The sequence below is a fragment of the Oncorhynchus mykiss genome, chromosome 15 (assembly GCF_057628025.1).
Source record: "Oncorhynchus mykiss isolate SJ-2025 chromosome 15, ASM5762802v1, whole genome shotgun sequence".
In the NCBI taxonomy this organism is placed as follows: domain Eukaryota; kingdom Metazoa; phylum Chordata; class Actinopteri; order Salmoniformes; family Salmonidae; genus Oncorhynchus; species Oncorhynchus mykiss.
The window spans coordinates 47,868,508-47,885,997 of record NC_143036.1 but is presented as its reverse complement, the minus strand read 5'-3'; the positions used below and the strand labels follow the sequence as shown (position 1 = coordinate 47,885,997).

Below are 17,490 nucleotides of genomic sequence, written 5' to 3'. Positions count from 1 at the left end.
AGGCACAGTCAACTTAGTATATGTAAACTTCTGACCAACTGGAATTGTGATACAGTGAACTATTAGTGAAATAATCTCTCTAAACAATTGTTGGAAAAAATACTTGACATGCACAAAATAGATGTCCTAACAGACTTTCCAAAACTATAGTTTGTTTCACAAGAAATTTGTGGAGTGGTCGAAACACTTAATTTGGAGTCATTATAACTTGTTTATGTAAACTCCCGACCTCAACTCTAATTTCCTTTTGTTGATACGAGGGCCTTCAAAAGGAGGGTTGCCCATCCCTGATAGAGATATGCAGTGCCTTCAGAAAGTATTCACACCCCTTGAGTCTTTCCACATTTTGTTGCATTAAAGAGTCACGCCCTGACCTTAGTTATCTTTGTTTTCTTTATTATGTTGGTTAGGTCAGGGTGTGACAAGGGGTGGTTTGTTGTGTTTTTGTCCTGTCTAGAGTTATTGTATGTTTATGGGGTTGTTTACTAGTCTAGGTGTTTTGTATGTCTATAGTTGCCTGGATTGGTTCTCAATTAGAGACAGCTGTTTATCGTTGTCTCTGATTGGGAACCATATTTAGGCAGCCATATTCCTTGGGTAATTCCTGGGTGATTGTCTATGTGATGTTGCATGTTTGCACTCAGTGCTGATAGCGGTCACGTTCGTTTTGTTATTTTGTTTGTTTAGTGTACTTCGTGCTCATTCGTCTTACATTAAAAGTATGTATTCACATCAATCTGCACTTTGGTCTCCTCACTACGACGATCGTAACACAAAGTGGGATTAAACTATTTAATTGTCATTTTTTTGTCAACAATCTACACAAAATACTCTGTCAACTTGCTTTGGGGACCTTTAACAGAATGTGACTGGCTGAACGGTTGTATGTGGATAATGAGGGCTGCAGTAGATATCTCGGGTAGGGGGGAGTGAGGCCTAAGAGGGTTTTATAAGTGAGCATCAACTAGTGTGTCTTGTGAAAGGTATACAGAGATTACCAGTTTACAGAGACGTATAGAGTGCAGTGATGTGTCCTATCAGGAGCATTGGTGACAAATCTGATGGCCGAATGGTAAAGAACATCTAGCCGTTCGAGAGCACCCTTACCTGCCGATCTATAAATTATGTCTCCGTAATCTAGCATGGGTAGGATGGTCATCTGAATCAGGGTTAGTTTTGCAGCTGGGGTGAAAGAGGAACGATTACGATAGAGGAAACCAAGTCTAGATTGAACTTTAGCCTGCAGCTTTGATATGTGCTGAGAGAAGTACAGTGTACTGTCTAGCCATACTCCCAAGTACTTGTATGAGGTGACTACCTCAATCTCTAAATCCTCAGAGGTAGTAAATGCACCTGTGATTACTACCTCTGAGGATTTAGTATTACCTTAGTGCAAACAGTATGCATGTTATGGAATATTTTTGTTCTGTGCTTCCTTTTCACTCTGTCAAGCTAACGTTTGCTAGCTAACCAACTTGGCTCATAATTTAACAATTGTATTCATATTTATGGATGGAATACAAGTTTGTTAAGGCACATCACAGTTCACATGTTCAAAAATGGTTTATGTTCAAATGCCGCTCCTGTGAAGTAGTGACGTGCGACATACGCCTACTGTAGTTTCCTGAAACGAGTCACATATTAGTGTTATGTAACACTGTAAATTATAGGAATGAGTGGTTTTGGGCGTATTTAAAGTCTAACTGTTTTAAAGCCACCATTAGCTTCATGGTGGTTTCCATCCTTTCTGGCAACTGAGTTAAGAAGGACGCCTGCATCTTTGTGGTGACTGGCTGTATTGATACACCATCCAAAGTGTAATTCATAACTTCACCATGCTTTTTTTTACTCATTTACCAATGGAATTTTAAGGGAATAGATTTTCAGTTGTCCAACTGAAATGTTTTCTGCATTTAACTCAACCCTTCTGAATCAGAGAGGTGCGGAGGGCTGCCGTAATCGACATCCACGTCTTCGGCGCCCGGGGTTCAGTGGGTTAACTGCCTTGCCCAGGGGCAGAATGACAGATTTTTACCATCAGTTCGGGGATTCAATCCAGCCACCTTTTGGTTACTGGCCCAACGCTCCTACCCGCCAGGCTACCTGCCGCCCCACAACATACACTTGAGTGTATAAAACATGGGGGGGAATTTCAATGTATGCTTTTTTTTTTAACCCATCTACCAATAGGTGCCCTTATTTGCGAGGCATTGGAATACTTCACTGGTCTTTGTGGTTGAATCTGTTTTTGAAATTCCCTGCTTGACTATGTATGGGGTACAGAGATACAGTAGTCATTCAAAAATCATTTTAAAGACTGTTAGCGAGTCCATACAACTTATTGTCTGACTTGTTAAGGACATTTTTACTCCTGAACTTATTAACATTTATTGACAATTTTTTTACAAAATGTCTTCAAACAACAAATCCACTTTGACATGATGGAGTATTTTAAATTCAGGCTGTAATACAACAAAATGTGGAAAAAGAAAAAATGGTGTGAATACATTCTGAAGGCATATACAATACTCCTTGACTTATTCCACATTTGTGACTGACCGGCTCAAATCGGTCTTATGTAGCAAAATTTGAAATTTATTTTTTTACATTGGATGAAAGTAGTGACTCAGAGCTACACAATGGTATATCATACACTACAGTTGCGGGACAATGGGAAATTCAGAGCGTTTCGCTGTCGGAGCGCACAATGAATGCTCTGGCCGATGAGTAGGGATGATACGGACGTTCTGACCTCAACGGCAGTCAAGCACCCGAGCTAACTTGGCTGACATTGACTAGCTTGCTAGCTACTTCCAGACACATAATGAGAGAACACCCCACTCTGACCATTTTACTCACCCTAGCAGAACTGGTTAGGCCGTTTTCATGTTATGCAGAGCGTTGGTGACTAACTGTGCTGCTGGCAATTTTAATTATGCTTTTTTTTTACTGACATCGGCCATATTCAACGGGTGTTGAGCATTCGTAAATTCATCAGATATTCTGTGGTCTGCAACACTCAGATGAGTGTTTTGTTAAGACATGTAGCTAGGTAAACAATGAACCATAATCCCAAGTCATGATGTTACTACCCTGTATGAATCTGTAGGTAGCTAACTAACCAGGTTCAATGATAGCTAGCTAACATGCTATAACTAGTGGATCTGAGATACGAATAATAAGATCATACACGTAACGTTAGATAGCATGCCAGCTAGCTAGATAATAGTGTACTTTAATTTAAAATGAAAATACTTCATCAAAATTAGAAACGTGTAATATCTGAGTCTAGCTAGCTACATATTATCTTACCCGTGGTCTGAAATCGGAGCAGATGACCAGAGCGAATTTACCAGCTAGTACGTCCACCTACAGTTGTTGCAGTGAATTTCTATTGAAATAGATACTTGCATAGTAGTCTTTTGTTAAGACATGCTAACTAGCTTAAAACACACCTACTCATTCCAGGGTTTTTTATTTGTACTATTTTCTACATTTTAAAATAATATATACGAAGACATCAACTATGGAATCATGAAGTAAACAAAAAGTGTTAAAATATATTTTATATTTGAGATTTTTCAAAGTAGCCACCCTTTGTCTTGATGACAGCTTTGCACACACTTGGCATTCTCTCATCCAGCTTCATGATGTAGTCACCTGGAATGCATTTCAATTAACAGGTGTGCCTTAAGTTAATTTGAGCCAATCAGTTCTATTGTGATAAGATAGGGGTTGTATACAGAAGATGGCCCTTTTTGGTACAAGACCAAGTCCACATTATGGCAAGAACAGCTCAAATAAGCAAAGAGAAACAACAGTCCATCATAACTTTAAAACATGAAGGTCAGTCAATCCGGAAAATTTCGAGAACTTTGAAAGTTTCTTCAAGTGCAGTTGCAAAAACCATCAAGCGCTATGATGAAACGGGCTCATGAGGACTGCCACAGGAAAGGAAGACCCAGAGTTACCTCTGCTGCAGAGGATAAGTTCATTACTTACCAGCCTCAGAAATCGCAGCCCAAATAAATGGTTCAGAGTTCAAGTAACCGACACATCTCAACATCAACTGTTCAGATGAGACTGCGTGTATCAGGCCTTAATGGTCAAATTGCTGCAAAGGAACCACTACTAAAGAACACCAATAAGAAGAGACTTGCTTGGGCCAAGAAACATGAGCATTAGATGTTAGACCAGGGGAAATCTGTCCTTTGGTCTGAGCTCAAATTTGAGATTTTTGGATCCAACCGCCGTGCCTTTGTGTGAGGCAGACTAGGTGAACGGATGATCTCTACATGTGTGATTCCCACCAAGAAGCATGGAGGTGTGGTGGTGCTTTGCTGGTGACACTGTCGTTGATTTACTTATAATTCAAGACACAGTTATCCAGCATGGCTACCACAGCATGCTGCAGCAATACGCCATCCCATCTGGTTTGGGCTTAGTGAGACTGACTAATTTGTTTTCAACAGGACAATGACCCAACACACCTCCAGGCTGTGTAAGGGTTATTTGACCAAGGAGAGTGATGGAGTGCTGCATCAGATGACCTGGCCTCCACAATCACCTGACCTCAACCCAATTGAGATGGTGTGGGATGAGTTGGACCGTAGAGTGAAGGAAAAGCAGCCAACAAGTGCTCAACATATTTAGGAATTCCTTCAAGACACATGGAAAAGCATTCCAGGTGACGCTCACCTAGGTGTCCTCAGTGCTAATTACAGCCCTGACTGACATGTTTTGCACCTGATTTGTGTCTGGTTGTCCTCTGGTCCATTTGGGTCCAATTCCAACTTTTTGGACCTGTGAAGACCTTTAGTCAGTTGCTTTCATGCATTGCTCTGCCAACCTTAAACAAACAATAGGCAACATTTCCAGGTAACTCATTTGTTCAGTCAGACACACCTGTTTATGCACACATTTTGTTCCACAGACGTTACCCAGTGTAGCCTACAGTGTAACCATAACTTGTCTCATGATCACATCTTTATCACTTTCTATACACCCATTGTATCAACATTCCCCTCGATGTCAAAGGAAAGGAAACTACCTTCACAAGCAAAGGCATCAAAACAATCAATCAAATGTATTTTATAAAGCACTTTTTACATACGTTTTCAAAGTGCTTTACAGATACCCGGCCTAAAACCCAGAAGAGCAAGAAATGCATAGGCAGAAGCAAAAAACTCCATAGGAGGCAGAAACCTAGAGAGGAACCAGGTTCAGAGGGGTTGCCAGGCCTCTTCTGGCTAGTCCTCTTCAGATCAGAATACAATTTGGGTTCTCAACACACGTGAAACTTAAACTAAACAAATGAACGAAACCATGTCTCATGTCTCACACCCCACCCCTTCTCTCCCTCTGCCAGTGAGCAGACACAGCTACCTGAAGGACCTGATGTTGGTGGTCTCCATAGTGATGGCGCTGGGTGGCTGCTGGTTTGCTTACATCCAGAACCGTAGCTCCAAAGACCACCTGGGCAAGATGATGAGGGACTTGGAGGGCCTACAGAGAGCAGAGCAGAGCCTGCATGACCTGCAAGAGAAGTCAGTCACATTACACACACACACACACACACACACACACACACACACACACGCACACACATACCTGGAGGGACTGCAGAGAGCAGATTCTCACAGACACATCCTCACACACACACATCCTCACACAGACATAAACACATGTATTTGACTTGAGTGTATTGATATTGTACAGGGTCAGCAAAAAGTGTGCGTGGATGGATGTGTTTAACTATACTTGTGGGGACCAAAAGTCCATACAAGAATAGTAAACAAAAATTTGACCATCTGGGGACATTTTTTGTTTGTCCCCACAAGGTCAAATGATACTTCTAAGTATAGGGTTAAGGTTAGAATTGGGGTTAGGAGCTACGGTTAGGTTTATGGTTAAGGTTTTCAGGTTAGGGTACAGGGAAAATAGGATTTTAAATTGGACTGAAATGTGTGTCCCCACAAGTCTAGTAGTACAAGACAGTGTGTAGGTGGTTACATTATTGTATTGCCAATGTTTGCTTATTTAAGTTTCATGTGTGGGAAGGTGTGTGTGCAAAATATATACTGTAGCTTGTATGTTATCCAAACGAGGACACTGTGGCATTAAGCCTGAGGTTACTCCCCAAAGTTTGGATAGCCCTTGATTCAGCTCGGCGCACCAGACTGGAACCCACAATTCAAATCCTTTTCACTGTAACAAAAGTCCACATTACTTGCCTGTTTCTTGGCTACATTAAATCATTTTTTGGGCATGAAATGGTCCTTCAAATAATGTCAGGTGAGAGAATCCTGGTAAGAAATGTTTATTTGTATTTGTTTTTTTCACCTTTAACCAGGTAGGCTAGTTGAGAACAAGTTCTCGTTTACAACTGCGACCTGGCCAAGGTAAAGCAAAGCAGTGCGACACAAACAACACAGTTGCACATGGAATAAACAAACAGTCAATAATACAATACAAAAAGTATATATACAGTGTGTGCAAATGAGGTAGGATAAGGGAGGTAAGGCAATAAATAGGCCATAGTGGCGAAATAATTACAATATAGCAATTAAACACTGGCGTGATGAATGTGCAAGTAGAGATACTGGGGTGCAAAGGAGCAAAATAAATAAGAGTATGGGGTAGTTGGATGAGCTATTTACAGATGGGCTATGATGGGCTATGTGCAGTGATCTGTGAGCTGCTCTGACAGCTGTTGTTTAAAGCTAGTGAGTGAGATATAAGTCTCCAGCTTCAGTGATTTTTGCAGTTCGTTCCAATCATTGGCAGCAGGGAATTGGAAGGAAAGGTGGCTGAAGGAGGAATTGGCTTTGGGGGAGTCCAGTGAAATATACCTGCTGGAGTGCGTGCTACGGGTGGATGCTGCATGGTGACCAGTGAGCTGAGATAAGGCTGGGCTTTACCTAGCAAAGACTTATAGATTACCTGGAGCCAGTGGGTTTGGCGACGAATATGAAGCGAAGGTCAGCCAACGAGAGCATAGAGGTCGCAGCGGTGGGTGGTATATGGAACTTTGGTGACAAAACGGATGGCACTGTGATAGACTATATCCAATTTGCTTAGTAGAGTGTTGGAGTCTATTTTGTAAATTGCAATGCCGAAGTCGAGGATCGGTAGGATAGTTAGTTTTACGAGGGTATGTTTGGCAGCATGTGTGACGAATGCTTTGTTGCAAAATAGGAAGCCGATTCTCGATTGAATTTTGGATTGAAGATGCTTAATGTGAGTCTGGAGGAGAGTTTACAGTCTAACCAGACACCTAGGTATTTTGTAGTTGTCCACATATTCTAAGTCAGAACCATCCAGAGTATTGATGCTGGACGGGCGAGCAAGTGTGGGCAGCGATCGGTTGAAGAGCATGCATTTAGTTTTACTTGCATAAGCAGTTGAGGCCACAGAAGGAGTGTTGTATGACATTGAAGCTCGTTTGGAGATCTGTTAAGTGTCCAAAGAAAGGCCAGATGTATACAGAATGGTGTTGTCTGCATAGAGGTGGATCAGAGAATCACCAGCAGCAAGAGCGATGACATTGATGTATACAGAGAAGAGAGTCGGCCCAAGGATTGAACCCTATGGCACCCCCATAGACTGCCAGAGGCCCGGACAACAGGCCCTCCGATTTGACACACTGAACTCTATCTGAGAAGTAGTTGGTGAACCAGGCGAGGCAGTCATTTGAGAAACCAAGGCTATCGAGTCTGCCGATGAGGATGTGGTGATTGACAGAGTCGAAAGCCTTGACCAGGTCGATAAATACAGCTGCACAGTATTGTCTCTTATCGATGGTGGTTATGATATCGTTTAGGACCTTGAGAGTGGCTGAGGTGCACCCATGACCAGCTCTGAAACCAGATTGCATAGTGGAGAAGGTGCGGTGGGATTCGAAATGGTCGGTGATCTGTTAACTTGGCTATTGAAGACCTTAGAAAGGCAGGGTAGGATAGATATAGGTCTGTAGCAGTTTTGCTTTCCGTTCTTTTGGGATCTCCGACGGTACGAAAGAGCGGTTGAACAGGCTAGTAATAGGAGTTGCAACAATTTCGGCGGATCATTTTTAGAAAGAGGGTCCAGATTGTCTAGCCCAGCTGATTTGTATGGGTCCAGATTTTGCCGCTCTTTCAGAACATCAGCTATTTGGGTGAAGAAGCAATGGCAATGTTGGGGTGTTGGGCTTTTAACCGGGTAGGGGTAGCCAGGTGGAACGCATGGCCAGCTGTAGAAAAATGCTTATTGAAATTCTCAATTATCTTGGATTTATCGGTGGTGACTCTTTCCTAGCCTCAGTGCAGTGGGCAGCTGGGAGGAGGTGCTCTTATTCTCCATGGACTTTAGTGTCCCAGAATTGTTTGGAGTTTGTGCTACAGGATGCGAATTTCTATTTGAAAAAGCTAGCTTTTGCTTGCCTAACTGCCTGTGTATATTGGTTCCTAACTTCCCTGAAAAGTTGCATATTGCAAGGGCTATTCAATGCTAATGCAGTACGCCACAGGATGTTTTTGTGCTGGTCATGTCTGGAGTGAACCAAGGGCTATATCTGTTCCTGGTTAAAAAATAATTGAATGGGGCATGCTTATTTAAGATGGTAAGGAAACCACTTAAAGAATAACCAGACCTATTACGCAGACCTATTACGGATGCAAGCAATGAGGCAGTGATCGCTGAGATCCTGGTTGAAAACAGCAGAGGTGTATTTGGAGGGCAGGTTGGTTAGGATGATATCTATGAGGGTGCCCATGTTTACGGATTTGGGGTTGTACCTGGTAGGTTCATTGATAATTTGTGTGAGATTGAGGTTATCAATCTTCGATTGTAGGACTGTCGGGGTGTTAAGCATGTCCCAGTTTATGTCACCTAACAGCACGAGCTCTGAAGATGGATGGGGGGCAATCAATTCACATATGGTGTCCAGGGCATAGCTGGGGCCAGAACGTGGTCTATAGCCAGCGGCAACAGTGAGACTTGATTCTGGAAAGGTGGATTTGGAAATGGAGCTGGAAATGCACCAAAGGAAGCAATGTAACTGCCATAACTAAGAGTACAACCAAGAGACTATGACTACTTGTATGACCTCAATGGTTTGTACCTCACAGTGCATGGCACAAATAATGCCTAAATCGCAACCCTGCAAACAAATTTGAGGTGCTCATCCATTTTGCATTCAAATAGGATATTATTAACAGTAGCAAATTACACATATGAGCAAAGTGTAGTCACAAAAATACCAATGCTGATCTTACCTGACAGGTTATTTTTTGTATTTACTTAGTGGCATTTGTTTGAGTTCCTATCTCAGTTCAAGGGTGTAGGTCCACTAATAGACGGTACCGTATCTGGGAAAGTAAACCAAGTATTGTTAGTGTTCTCTGTAACTGGGCAAGTCCTTATCCAGGAACCGCCCATGTGAAAGGACATCTAAGGCATATCTAAGGTTGAAGGTGAAAAACTCAAGATCCATCCCGCCTTAGGAAACATGTCTTGGGCACAGGTTGTTGGTGGCACCTTAATTGGGGAGGACGGGTTCATTGTAATGGCTGGAGCGGAATCAGTGGAATGGTATCAAATATATCAAACACATGGTTTGATGCCATTCCATTCGTGCCGTTCCGGCCATTATTATGAGTCGTCCTCCCTTCAGCAGCCTCCACTTGTCTTGGGACATCTGGGGGTGTGCTGGCCAGGGTGAAAGTGGACATGGTACTGAGCAGTAATTGCCATGGAGGGATGCCTTGTTTCCCATCTTCACCCACATTACGGAAAGAAAAATGTATAGATGCATAATTTGTACAGACCAATGTAATTCACATTGTTAAACAGTGATGAGCCAACTCTAACCCCACAGAGCCTTCCCTTGACTTCTTGGCTGTTTGTAAGAGGTGTGAAATAGAGGGATAGTGATCTGTTAAGGATCAGAACTGACATTTGTTTTGAATAATTGGACTCATCATGACAAATGAAAATAGTCTCCAACACTACTCAGCCAATTGGATGTAGTCTTATCAAAGCCCCATATACTACCCACCATTGTGACCTGTCTCACTGGCTCCAGGTAATCTATAAGTCTCTGCTAGGTAAAACTCTGCCTTATCTCAGCTCACTGGTCACCATAGCAACACCCAGCCATAGCACGAGCTCCAGCAAGTATATCTCACTGGTCATTCCCAAAGCCAAAACCTCCTTTGGCGGCCTTTCCTTCCAATTCTCTGCGGCCAATGACTGGAACAAATTGCAAAAACTCACTGAAGTTGGAGACTTACTAACTTCAAGCATCGGCTGTCAGAGCAGCTTACCAATCGCTGCAGCTGTACACAGCCCATCTGTAAATAGCCCATCCAACTACCTACCTACCTACCTCATCCGCATATTTGTTTTTTGTTGTTTTCTGCTCTTTTGCACACCAGTATTTCTACTTGCACATATATCACTCCAGTGTCAATTGCTTAATTGTAATTACTTTGCCACTATAGCCTATAGATTGCCTTACCTCCTTACTCCATTTGCACAAACTGTATACAGATTTTCTATTGTGTTATTGACTGTACGTTTGTTTAGCCCACGTGTAACTCTGTTGTTTTTGTTCCACTGCTTTGCTTTATCTTGGCCAGGTCTCAGTTGTAAATGAACTTGTTCTCAACTGGCCTACCTGGTTAAATGGAGGTGAAATAAATAAAACCACACTGGCCACAAACAATATGTGAAAATAGACCAAATTTATTAGGGTGAGGCACATGGGCTACTAACAGCTTACTACACAACGTACACACAGTTTTACTTTCCTAGCTACAGTATACATATCTCCCTTGCATATTACATCATTTATGCAGCAGTATACAATATATTTTAGGCAAACTTAGTCATCAAAGTCTTGCATTCTCTGGATTTATGGTGGGATCTCTGGGGGGAAAAACACAAAGCCACTCCACTGAATAGCAGGCTAACGTTAGTTGTTTCTTTGCAACGCTTGCAGTTAACCACTGATTCCTTCCAAACAACTCATTGTTAAATTTGCGATTTCCAACTTGTTGTGTAATCTTTATGTCCAATGGCCGATGAGCACCGATACGTTTTATCTATAATTTCTCTTCATATGACAAGGATTAAAAAGGATTTGCCAGTAGATTGTCGACTTGATTCATGATGACTGCTAGCTAAGACTTTGAAAGTAAGATGTTGACATGATCAGTCCAATCAAAGCTACAGTATATACAATGTGATTTGACGTCATTTTATCTGTGGCCAATGACCTTGAGCCTTCTTGGAAGGGCACTTGTAATATAACTCTATGGCAAGACCCAAAGAGCTGAAATTTGGGATGTCTACCCTTCCTAAGCACTTAAACTTGGTGATAACGTACTGTCCCCATGAGTGACAGAACACTGAGCCAATCATGGCGCAACGCTCCGTATTTTCTGCTGGCTCTCCCCACCATCACAGGAAGCACTGAGCTAGACTGAAACATCTGCATTTTGGAGCTTCTTTACTCAAGAAAACAAAGAGACCATGTGTGTATGCAGTTTTATTAACTGAATTACTAATTTATTTACATTGTTTGCAAACTGATACGTGACACGTATTAATGCCAAATAACATGCAAAACAGGCAAGAAATTAAAATATGATATATACACTACCGTTCCAAAGTTTGGGGTCACTTAGAAATGTCCTTTGTTTTTGAAAGAAAAGCACATTTTTTGTCCATTAAAATAACTTTACTATTGTAGGTGGAAACGACTGATTGTTTTAGACTAGTTGTGTATCTGGAGCATCAGCATTTGTGTGTTCGATTACAAGCTCAAAATGTCCAGAAACAAATAACTTTCTTCTGACACTCGTCAGTCTATTCTTGTTCTGAGAAATGAAGGCTATTCCATGTGAGAAATTGCCAAGAAACTGAAGATCTCGTACAACGCTGTGTACTACTCCCTTCACAGAACAGCACAAACAGGCTCTAACCATAATCGAAAGCGAAGTCTCACAACTGAGCAAGAGGACAAGTACATTAGTGTCTAGTTTTGAAAAACAGACACCTCACAAGTCCTCAACTTGCAGCTTCATTAATTAAATAGTACCGCCAAAACACCAGTCTCAATGTCAACAGTGAAGAGGCGACTCCGGGATGCTGGCCTTCTAGGCAGAGTTCCTCTGTCCAGTGTCTGTGTTCTTTTGCCCATCTTAATCTTTTCATATTGGCCAGTCTGAGATGGGTTTTTTTTGCAACTCTGCATAGAAAGCCAGCATCCCAGAATCGCCTCTTCACTGTTGATGTTGACTGGTGTTTTGCAGGTACTATTTAATGAAGCTGCCAGTTGAGGACTTGAGGCATCTGTTTCTCAAACTAGAGACACTAATGTACTTTGCCTCTTGCTCAGTTGTGCACCGGGGCATCCCACTCTTTCTATTCTGGTTAGAGCCAGTTTGCACTGTTCTGTGAAGGGAGTAGTACACAGCGTTGTACAAGATCTTCAGTTTCTTGGTAATTTCTCGCATGGAATGGCCTTAATTTCTCAGAACAAGAATAGAGTTTCAGAAAGTTTTTTGTATCTGGCCAGTTTGAGCCTGTAATCGAACCCACAAACGCTGATGCTCCAGATACTCAACTAGTCTAAAGGCCATTTTTTTTATTGCTTCTTTAATCAGGACAACAGTTTTCAGCTGTACTAACATCATTGCAAAATGTTTTTCTAATGATCAATTAGCCTAAATATGATAAACTTGGATTAGCTAACACAATGTGCCTTTGGAACACAGGAGTGATGGTTGCTGGTAATGGGTCTCTGTAAGCCTATGTAGATATTCTGTCACACCCTCACCTGTCCTCGTTATTGTCTCCACCCCCTCCAGGTGTCGCTTGTTGTTGTGTTTCCTGTCTCTCTGTGCCAGTATTGACCACGAGCCTGTCTGCCACTCTGTAACTCCTGGACTCTGATCTATTTTTGACCTTTTTGCCTGTCCACGACCATTCTCTTGCCTACCCCTTTGGATTAATAAACATTGTAAGACTCCAACCATCTGCCCCCTCGTGGTTCTGCATCTGGGTCTTGCCTTGTGCCCTGATAAATTCCAATAAAAACAAAATCTGCCGTTTCCAGCTACAATAGTAATTTACAACAAACAAATGTCTACACTGTATTTCTGATAAATTTGATGTTATTTTAATGGACAAAAAAATAGCTTTTCTTTCAAAAACAAGGACATTTCGAAGTGACCCCAAACCTTTGAATGGTAGTGTGTGTATATTTTATTTTTTGCTAAAAACAGGGGGTTTGCCCCACCTGCCCTGAATTACGGGTCACCACTGACCCCTACTAACCTCAAGTCATGTCGAAGTCGTTACTTAAAAAATGGTGCCCCAGATGGGACATGACCAATATTGAGAAATAACCAATGCAAATATTTGGTTTGTGTGTGTGTGGAATTACATTGGATTCAACCCAAGAAAATGTGCTCTTCCTTATACCTGTCAATGGGAATGCACAGGGTAATTCTTACATCGGAGCTTATAATGCAAATAACAGTGGGGACAATGCAAATAATAATGAGAATACGGATAATGTGAATGGAGATGATGGAGTTGATTTGGGCCAGAGTTCTGGGAATCTGAAGGCTCGGGCTGGACCACAGGCCACAGGAGGACTAACCAGTTACTCTCTTATTGACATGGACCTGTGTGGAAGTTCTGAGCTAACCCTTCCTCTGACACCCAACCTTCCTCGCTCTTCTGGTTCATCTCCAGAGGTCGTAGTCCTATAGTTTCAAGGCAACATATTTGATATTTGTTGGACTCACATCTCCAAGCGCTCACCTCACCATAAATTCCAACGTCTGAGTGAAGAGCAACAACAGAGCACAATGGATCTCAGACTCACTGAGCACTCTAACCCACTAATTAACAGTGGAGTAAGAGTGGAATGAGCGTTACACCGAGGCCTGTACTCTGGAGCTGGATCGATTTGGAGGTGGAGGGTCCATCATGGTCTGGGGAGGTGTGTCACAGCATCATCGGACTGAGCTTGTCATTGCAGGCAATCTCAACGCTGTGCGTTACAGAGAAGACATCCTCCTCCCACATGTGGCACCCTTCCTGCAGGCTCATCCTGACATGACCCTCCGGCATGACAATGCCACCAGCCATACTGCTCGTTCTGTGCGTGATTTGCTGCAATACAGGAATGTCAGTGTTCTGCCATGGCCAGCGAAGAGCCTGGATCTCAATCCCTTTGAGCTCGTCTGGGACCTGTTGGATCGGAGGGTGAGGGAGATGCACTGCAGTACTTAATGCAGCTTGTGGCCACACCAGATACTGACTGTTACCTTTTGATTTTGACCCCTCCCTTTTGTTCAGGGACACATTATTCAATTTCTGTTAGTCACATGTCTGTGGAACTTGTTCAGTTTGTCTCAGTTGTTGAATCTTATGTTCATGCAAATATTTTCAAAAAAATAAACGCAGTTGACAGTGAGAAGACGTTTATTTTTTTGCTGAGTTTACATGATTCCATATGTGTTATTTCATAGTTGTGATGTCTTCAGTATTATTCTACAATGTAGAACTATTTTAAAATAAAGAAAACCCCTTGAATGAGTTGGTGTGTCCAAACTTTTAATTATCTAATCCCAGAGAACAACACTTTCATAATCTTCAAGCAGTGTTGGACAAGCTAAGAGAAGCTGGTCTGACTGTGAACATGAAAAAGACCAACTTCTGCCAAACCTGCCTGAAGTTCCTTGTCATATTGTGTCCTCTGTGTCCTCCATGTTGATCCTGAAAAGACCAAGGCTGTACAAGACTTCCCTGTGCCAACCACCCTCAAGGCCCTTCAACTGTTGTCCGGATGACAGGATGGTACCATCAGTTTGTGTCAAACTTCTCCCTGGTAGCAGAACCACTCAACGTGGAAAGGACCAAAGTTCCGATGGACGGCAGACTGCCCGACCTCCTTTGAAACCCTGATGCGACACCTTATCACACCTCCCAGTTTGGGTCATCCAACTTTGATTGTCCTTTTGTTGTTTACACTGATCCAAGTGATGTTGGAGCTGTTGCTGTCCTAGTCCAACGGACTGTAATTGGCACTGAAGAAGTGTTGGTGTTCGCCTGTTGAATGGAGCGAAACGGAACGATTCCAAAGCCAAACAAGAGTGTCTTGCAGTTGTCTGGGCTTTGGAAAGGTGGAAGAACCTGGAATGAAGATGCTTCACTGTCAATTCCTCCTTGTGTAGGTGTTCAAGACCAACAAACCAAGCACCCGACTATTCAGAGGGGCTCTATGGTTGCAAGAGTTACAGTAATGAAAAGTACAATACTGTTCCAGGTTCCTTACGGCCTGTTACCCCTCAGCTGAAGAATTGGAGAAAATTGAGCACAGCAAGGTCCTGATATGTCTTTGAAGAGGAAAATTATGAGGAGGCTTTTGTCGGATTCCAGGACCAAGAAGTCTCACACTTGAAGGCCTGTTACACCTCAGCTGAGGAGAATGAGCACCGCCAAGTCCTGAATATCTTTGGAGTGGAAAGTGAGGGGGAGACTTATGTTTCCCAGACCAAGATGTGGCTTCCACAGTAGTGGTTGGCTTTTTTCAAGAGGGGTTGTGCGAAGGCCCCAAATTACGTCTGACTGTCTCAGTGCTTCTCCTTTATTTCCCCATTAAATTGATAGCATTAGCTGTGCAAAGATGGTTAAACCCTCAGTTCCATGGCTCCTTTTAGATCTTTTTGTTTTATTTAACAGTGTGCATTGTACCAGTGTTATAAGATTAACAATGATCGGGTCCACTCATTTCTATTGATGGACAACTACAAATCTCCGTTGGTATCATCTGGTCTCTGGGGCTCGATCTGTTGGCGGATTAGATTGACTGACCGACCGACTACAACTTTTCCCAAGCGGTATTTAATTTGTTTTTATTGTGTTTTACTCCGTTGGGTTATGTGTTCAGTTGTTGGTGAAAAGATAGTGAATCCTTATCATTGCTATTCCTGTGTGGAACAGGTGGTTATTGCATTCTGAATGTATGAATGGACAATTGCTTGCGAATAAGGTCACTTGAGGTTCACTCCAATCATTTACCGGCCCGGACGCATTTTTTTATGCCCGAGGTATGGGACATTTACAAGTGAACCTAAGGTATTATTATTTTGTGACTGTTGTTTGTTAGATAATTTATGTTGAATATTCAATCAATGCAAAAGAACAGTTGTTTTTAAAGTTATTTTAAGTTAAGGGTTTATGCAAAGTGTATTTTACAACATTTACTTTTACATAAGTCCTTTGTTTTGTTCTAGACTATGACCGACAGATGAGACCGACTCACAAAACAAAAGAAAACATACCATTTCTCTTTTAGGCCGACATACCTGCCACCCCTACTAACCTCAAGTCAAAACTGTTAACATATGATGTAGTTTGGATTTCAAAATGTATTGCATACTAAATAGATATTTCAATCAGTGTGTGAGTTCAATCGTCCATTCTCCGCTATGTCATCCCCATTATAGGTTATTCATTCCCCTTGACTTATTCCATTTTGTTGTTACAGCCTGAATTCAACATGGATTCAATTGCATTTTTTTCACCAATCTACACACAATACCCCTTAATGACAAAGTGAAAACATATTTTTAGAAATGTTTGCAAATGTATTGAAAATTAAATATAGAAAAATCTAATTTTCATAAGTATTCACACCCCTGAGTCAAATCATATTAGGCAGCAATTACAGCTTTGTGTCTTTCTGGGTAAGTCTCTAAGAGCTTTACACACCTGGATTGTACAATTTTATTGAAGCTCTGTCAAATTGATTGTTGATCATTGCTAGACAACCATTTTCAAGTCTTCTCAGGAACATTCACAGTCTTTTTGGTAAGTAACTCCAGTGTAGATTTGGCCTTGTGCTTTAGGTTATTATCCTGCTGAAAGTTGAATTCATCTCCCTGTGTCTGGTGGAAATCAGACTGAACCGGATTTACCAATAGGATTTTGCCTGTGTTTAGCTCCATTCCATTTAGTTTTTATCCTGAAAAAGTTCCTTAACGATTACAATCATACCCATAACATGATGCAGCCGCCGCTATGCTTGAAAATATGCAGAATGGTACTCAGTGTTGTATTTATGACGACTCCGGGGGAGACCCAGATGCAGACACAGGAGGCAGACCATTCGAATCTCAGATTTATTATACAAGAGGGGGCAGGCAAACGGAACATCAAGGGCAGGCAGAGGTCAGTAATCCAAGGCAGAGTCAATACAGGGACAGAATGGCAGGCAGGCTCAGGATCAGGGCAGGCAGAATGGTCAGAAATGGGAAGACTGCCTCCCGAGTGGCGCAAGATCCTGGTTCGAGTCCAGGCTCTGTCTCAGCCGGCCGCGACCGGGAGACCCATGGGCCGGCGCACAATTGGGCCACCGTCGTCTGGGTTAGGGGAGGGTTTGGCCGGCAGGGATGTTCTTGTCCCATCACGCTCTAGCGACTCTTGTGG

At 42.3% G+C, this 17,490-nt stretch overlaps 1 protein-coding gene across 10 annotated transcripts in view; it reads left to right on the top strand.

Moving 5' to 3' along the window:
- The window catches only part of LOC110490120 (stromal interaction molecule 1), a 103,878-nt gene that overhangs the window by 48,412 nt on the left and 37,976 nt on the right, over positions 1–17,490 (top strand). For all 10 annotated transcript variants that reach the window (XM_090200193.1, XM_090200190.1, XM_021563300.3 and 7 more), the window contains one exon: positions 5,369–5,546. In XM_090200193.1, the coding sequence (XP_090056319.1) occupies positions 5,369–5,546 (178 nt within the window). The remainder of the gene's footprint in view (positions 1–5,368; positions 5,547–17,490) is intronic.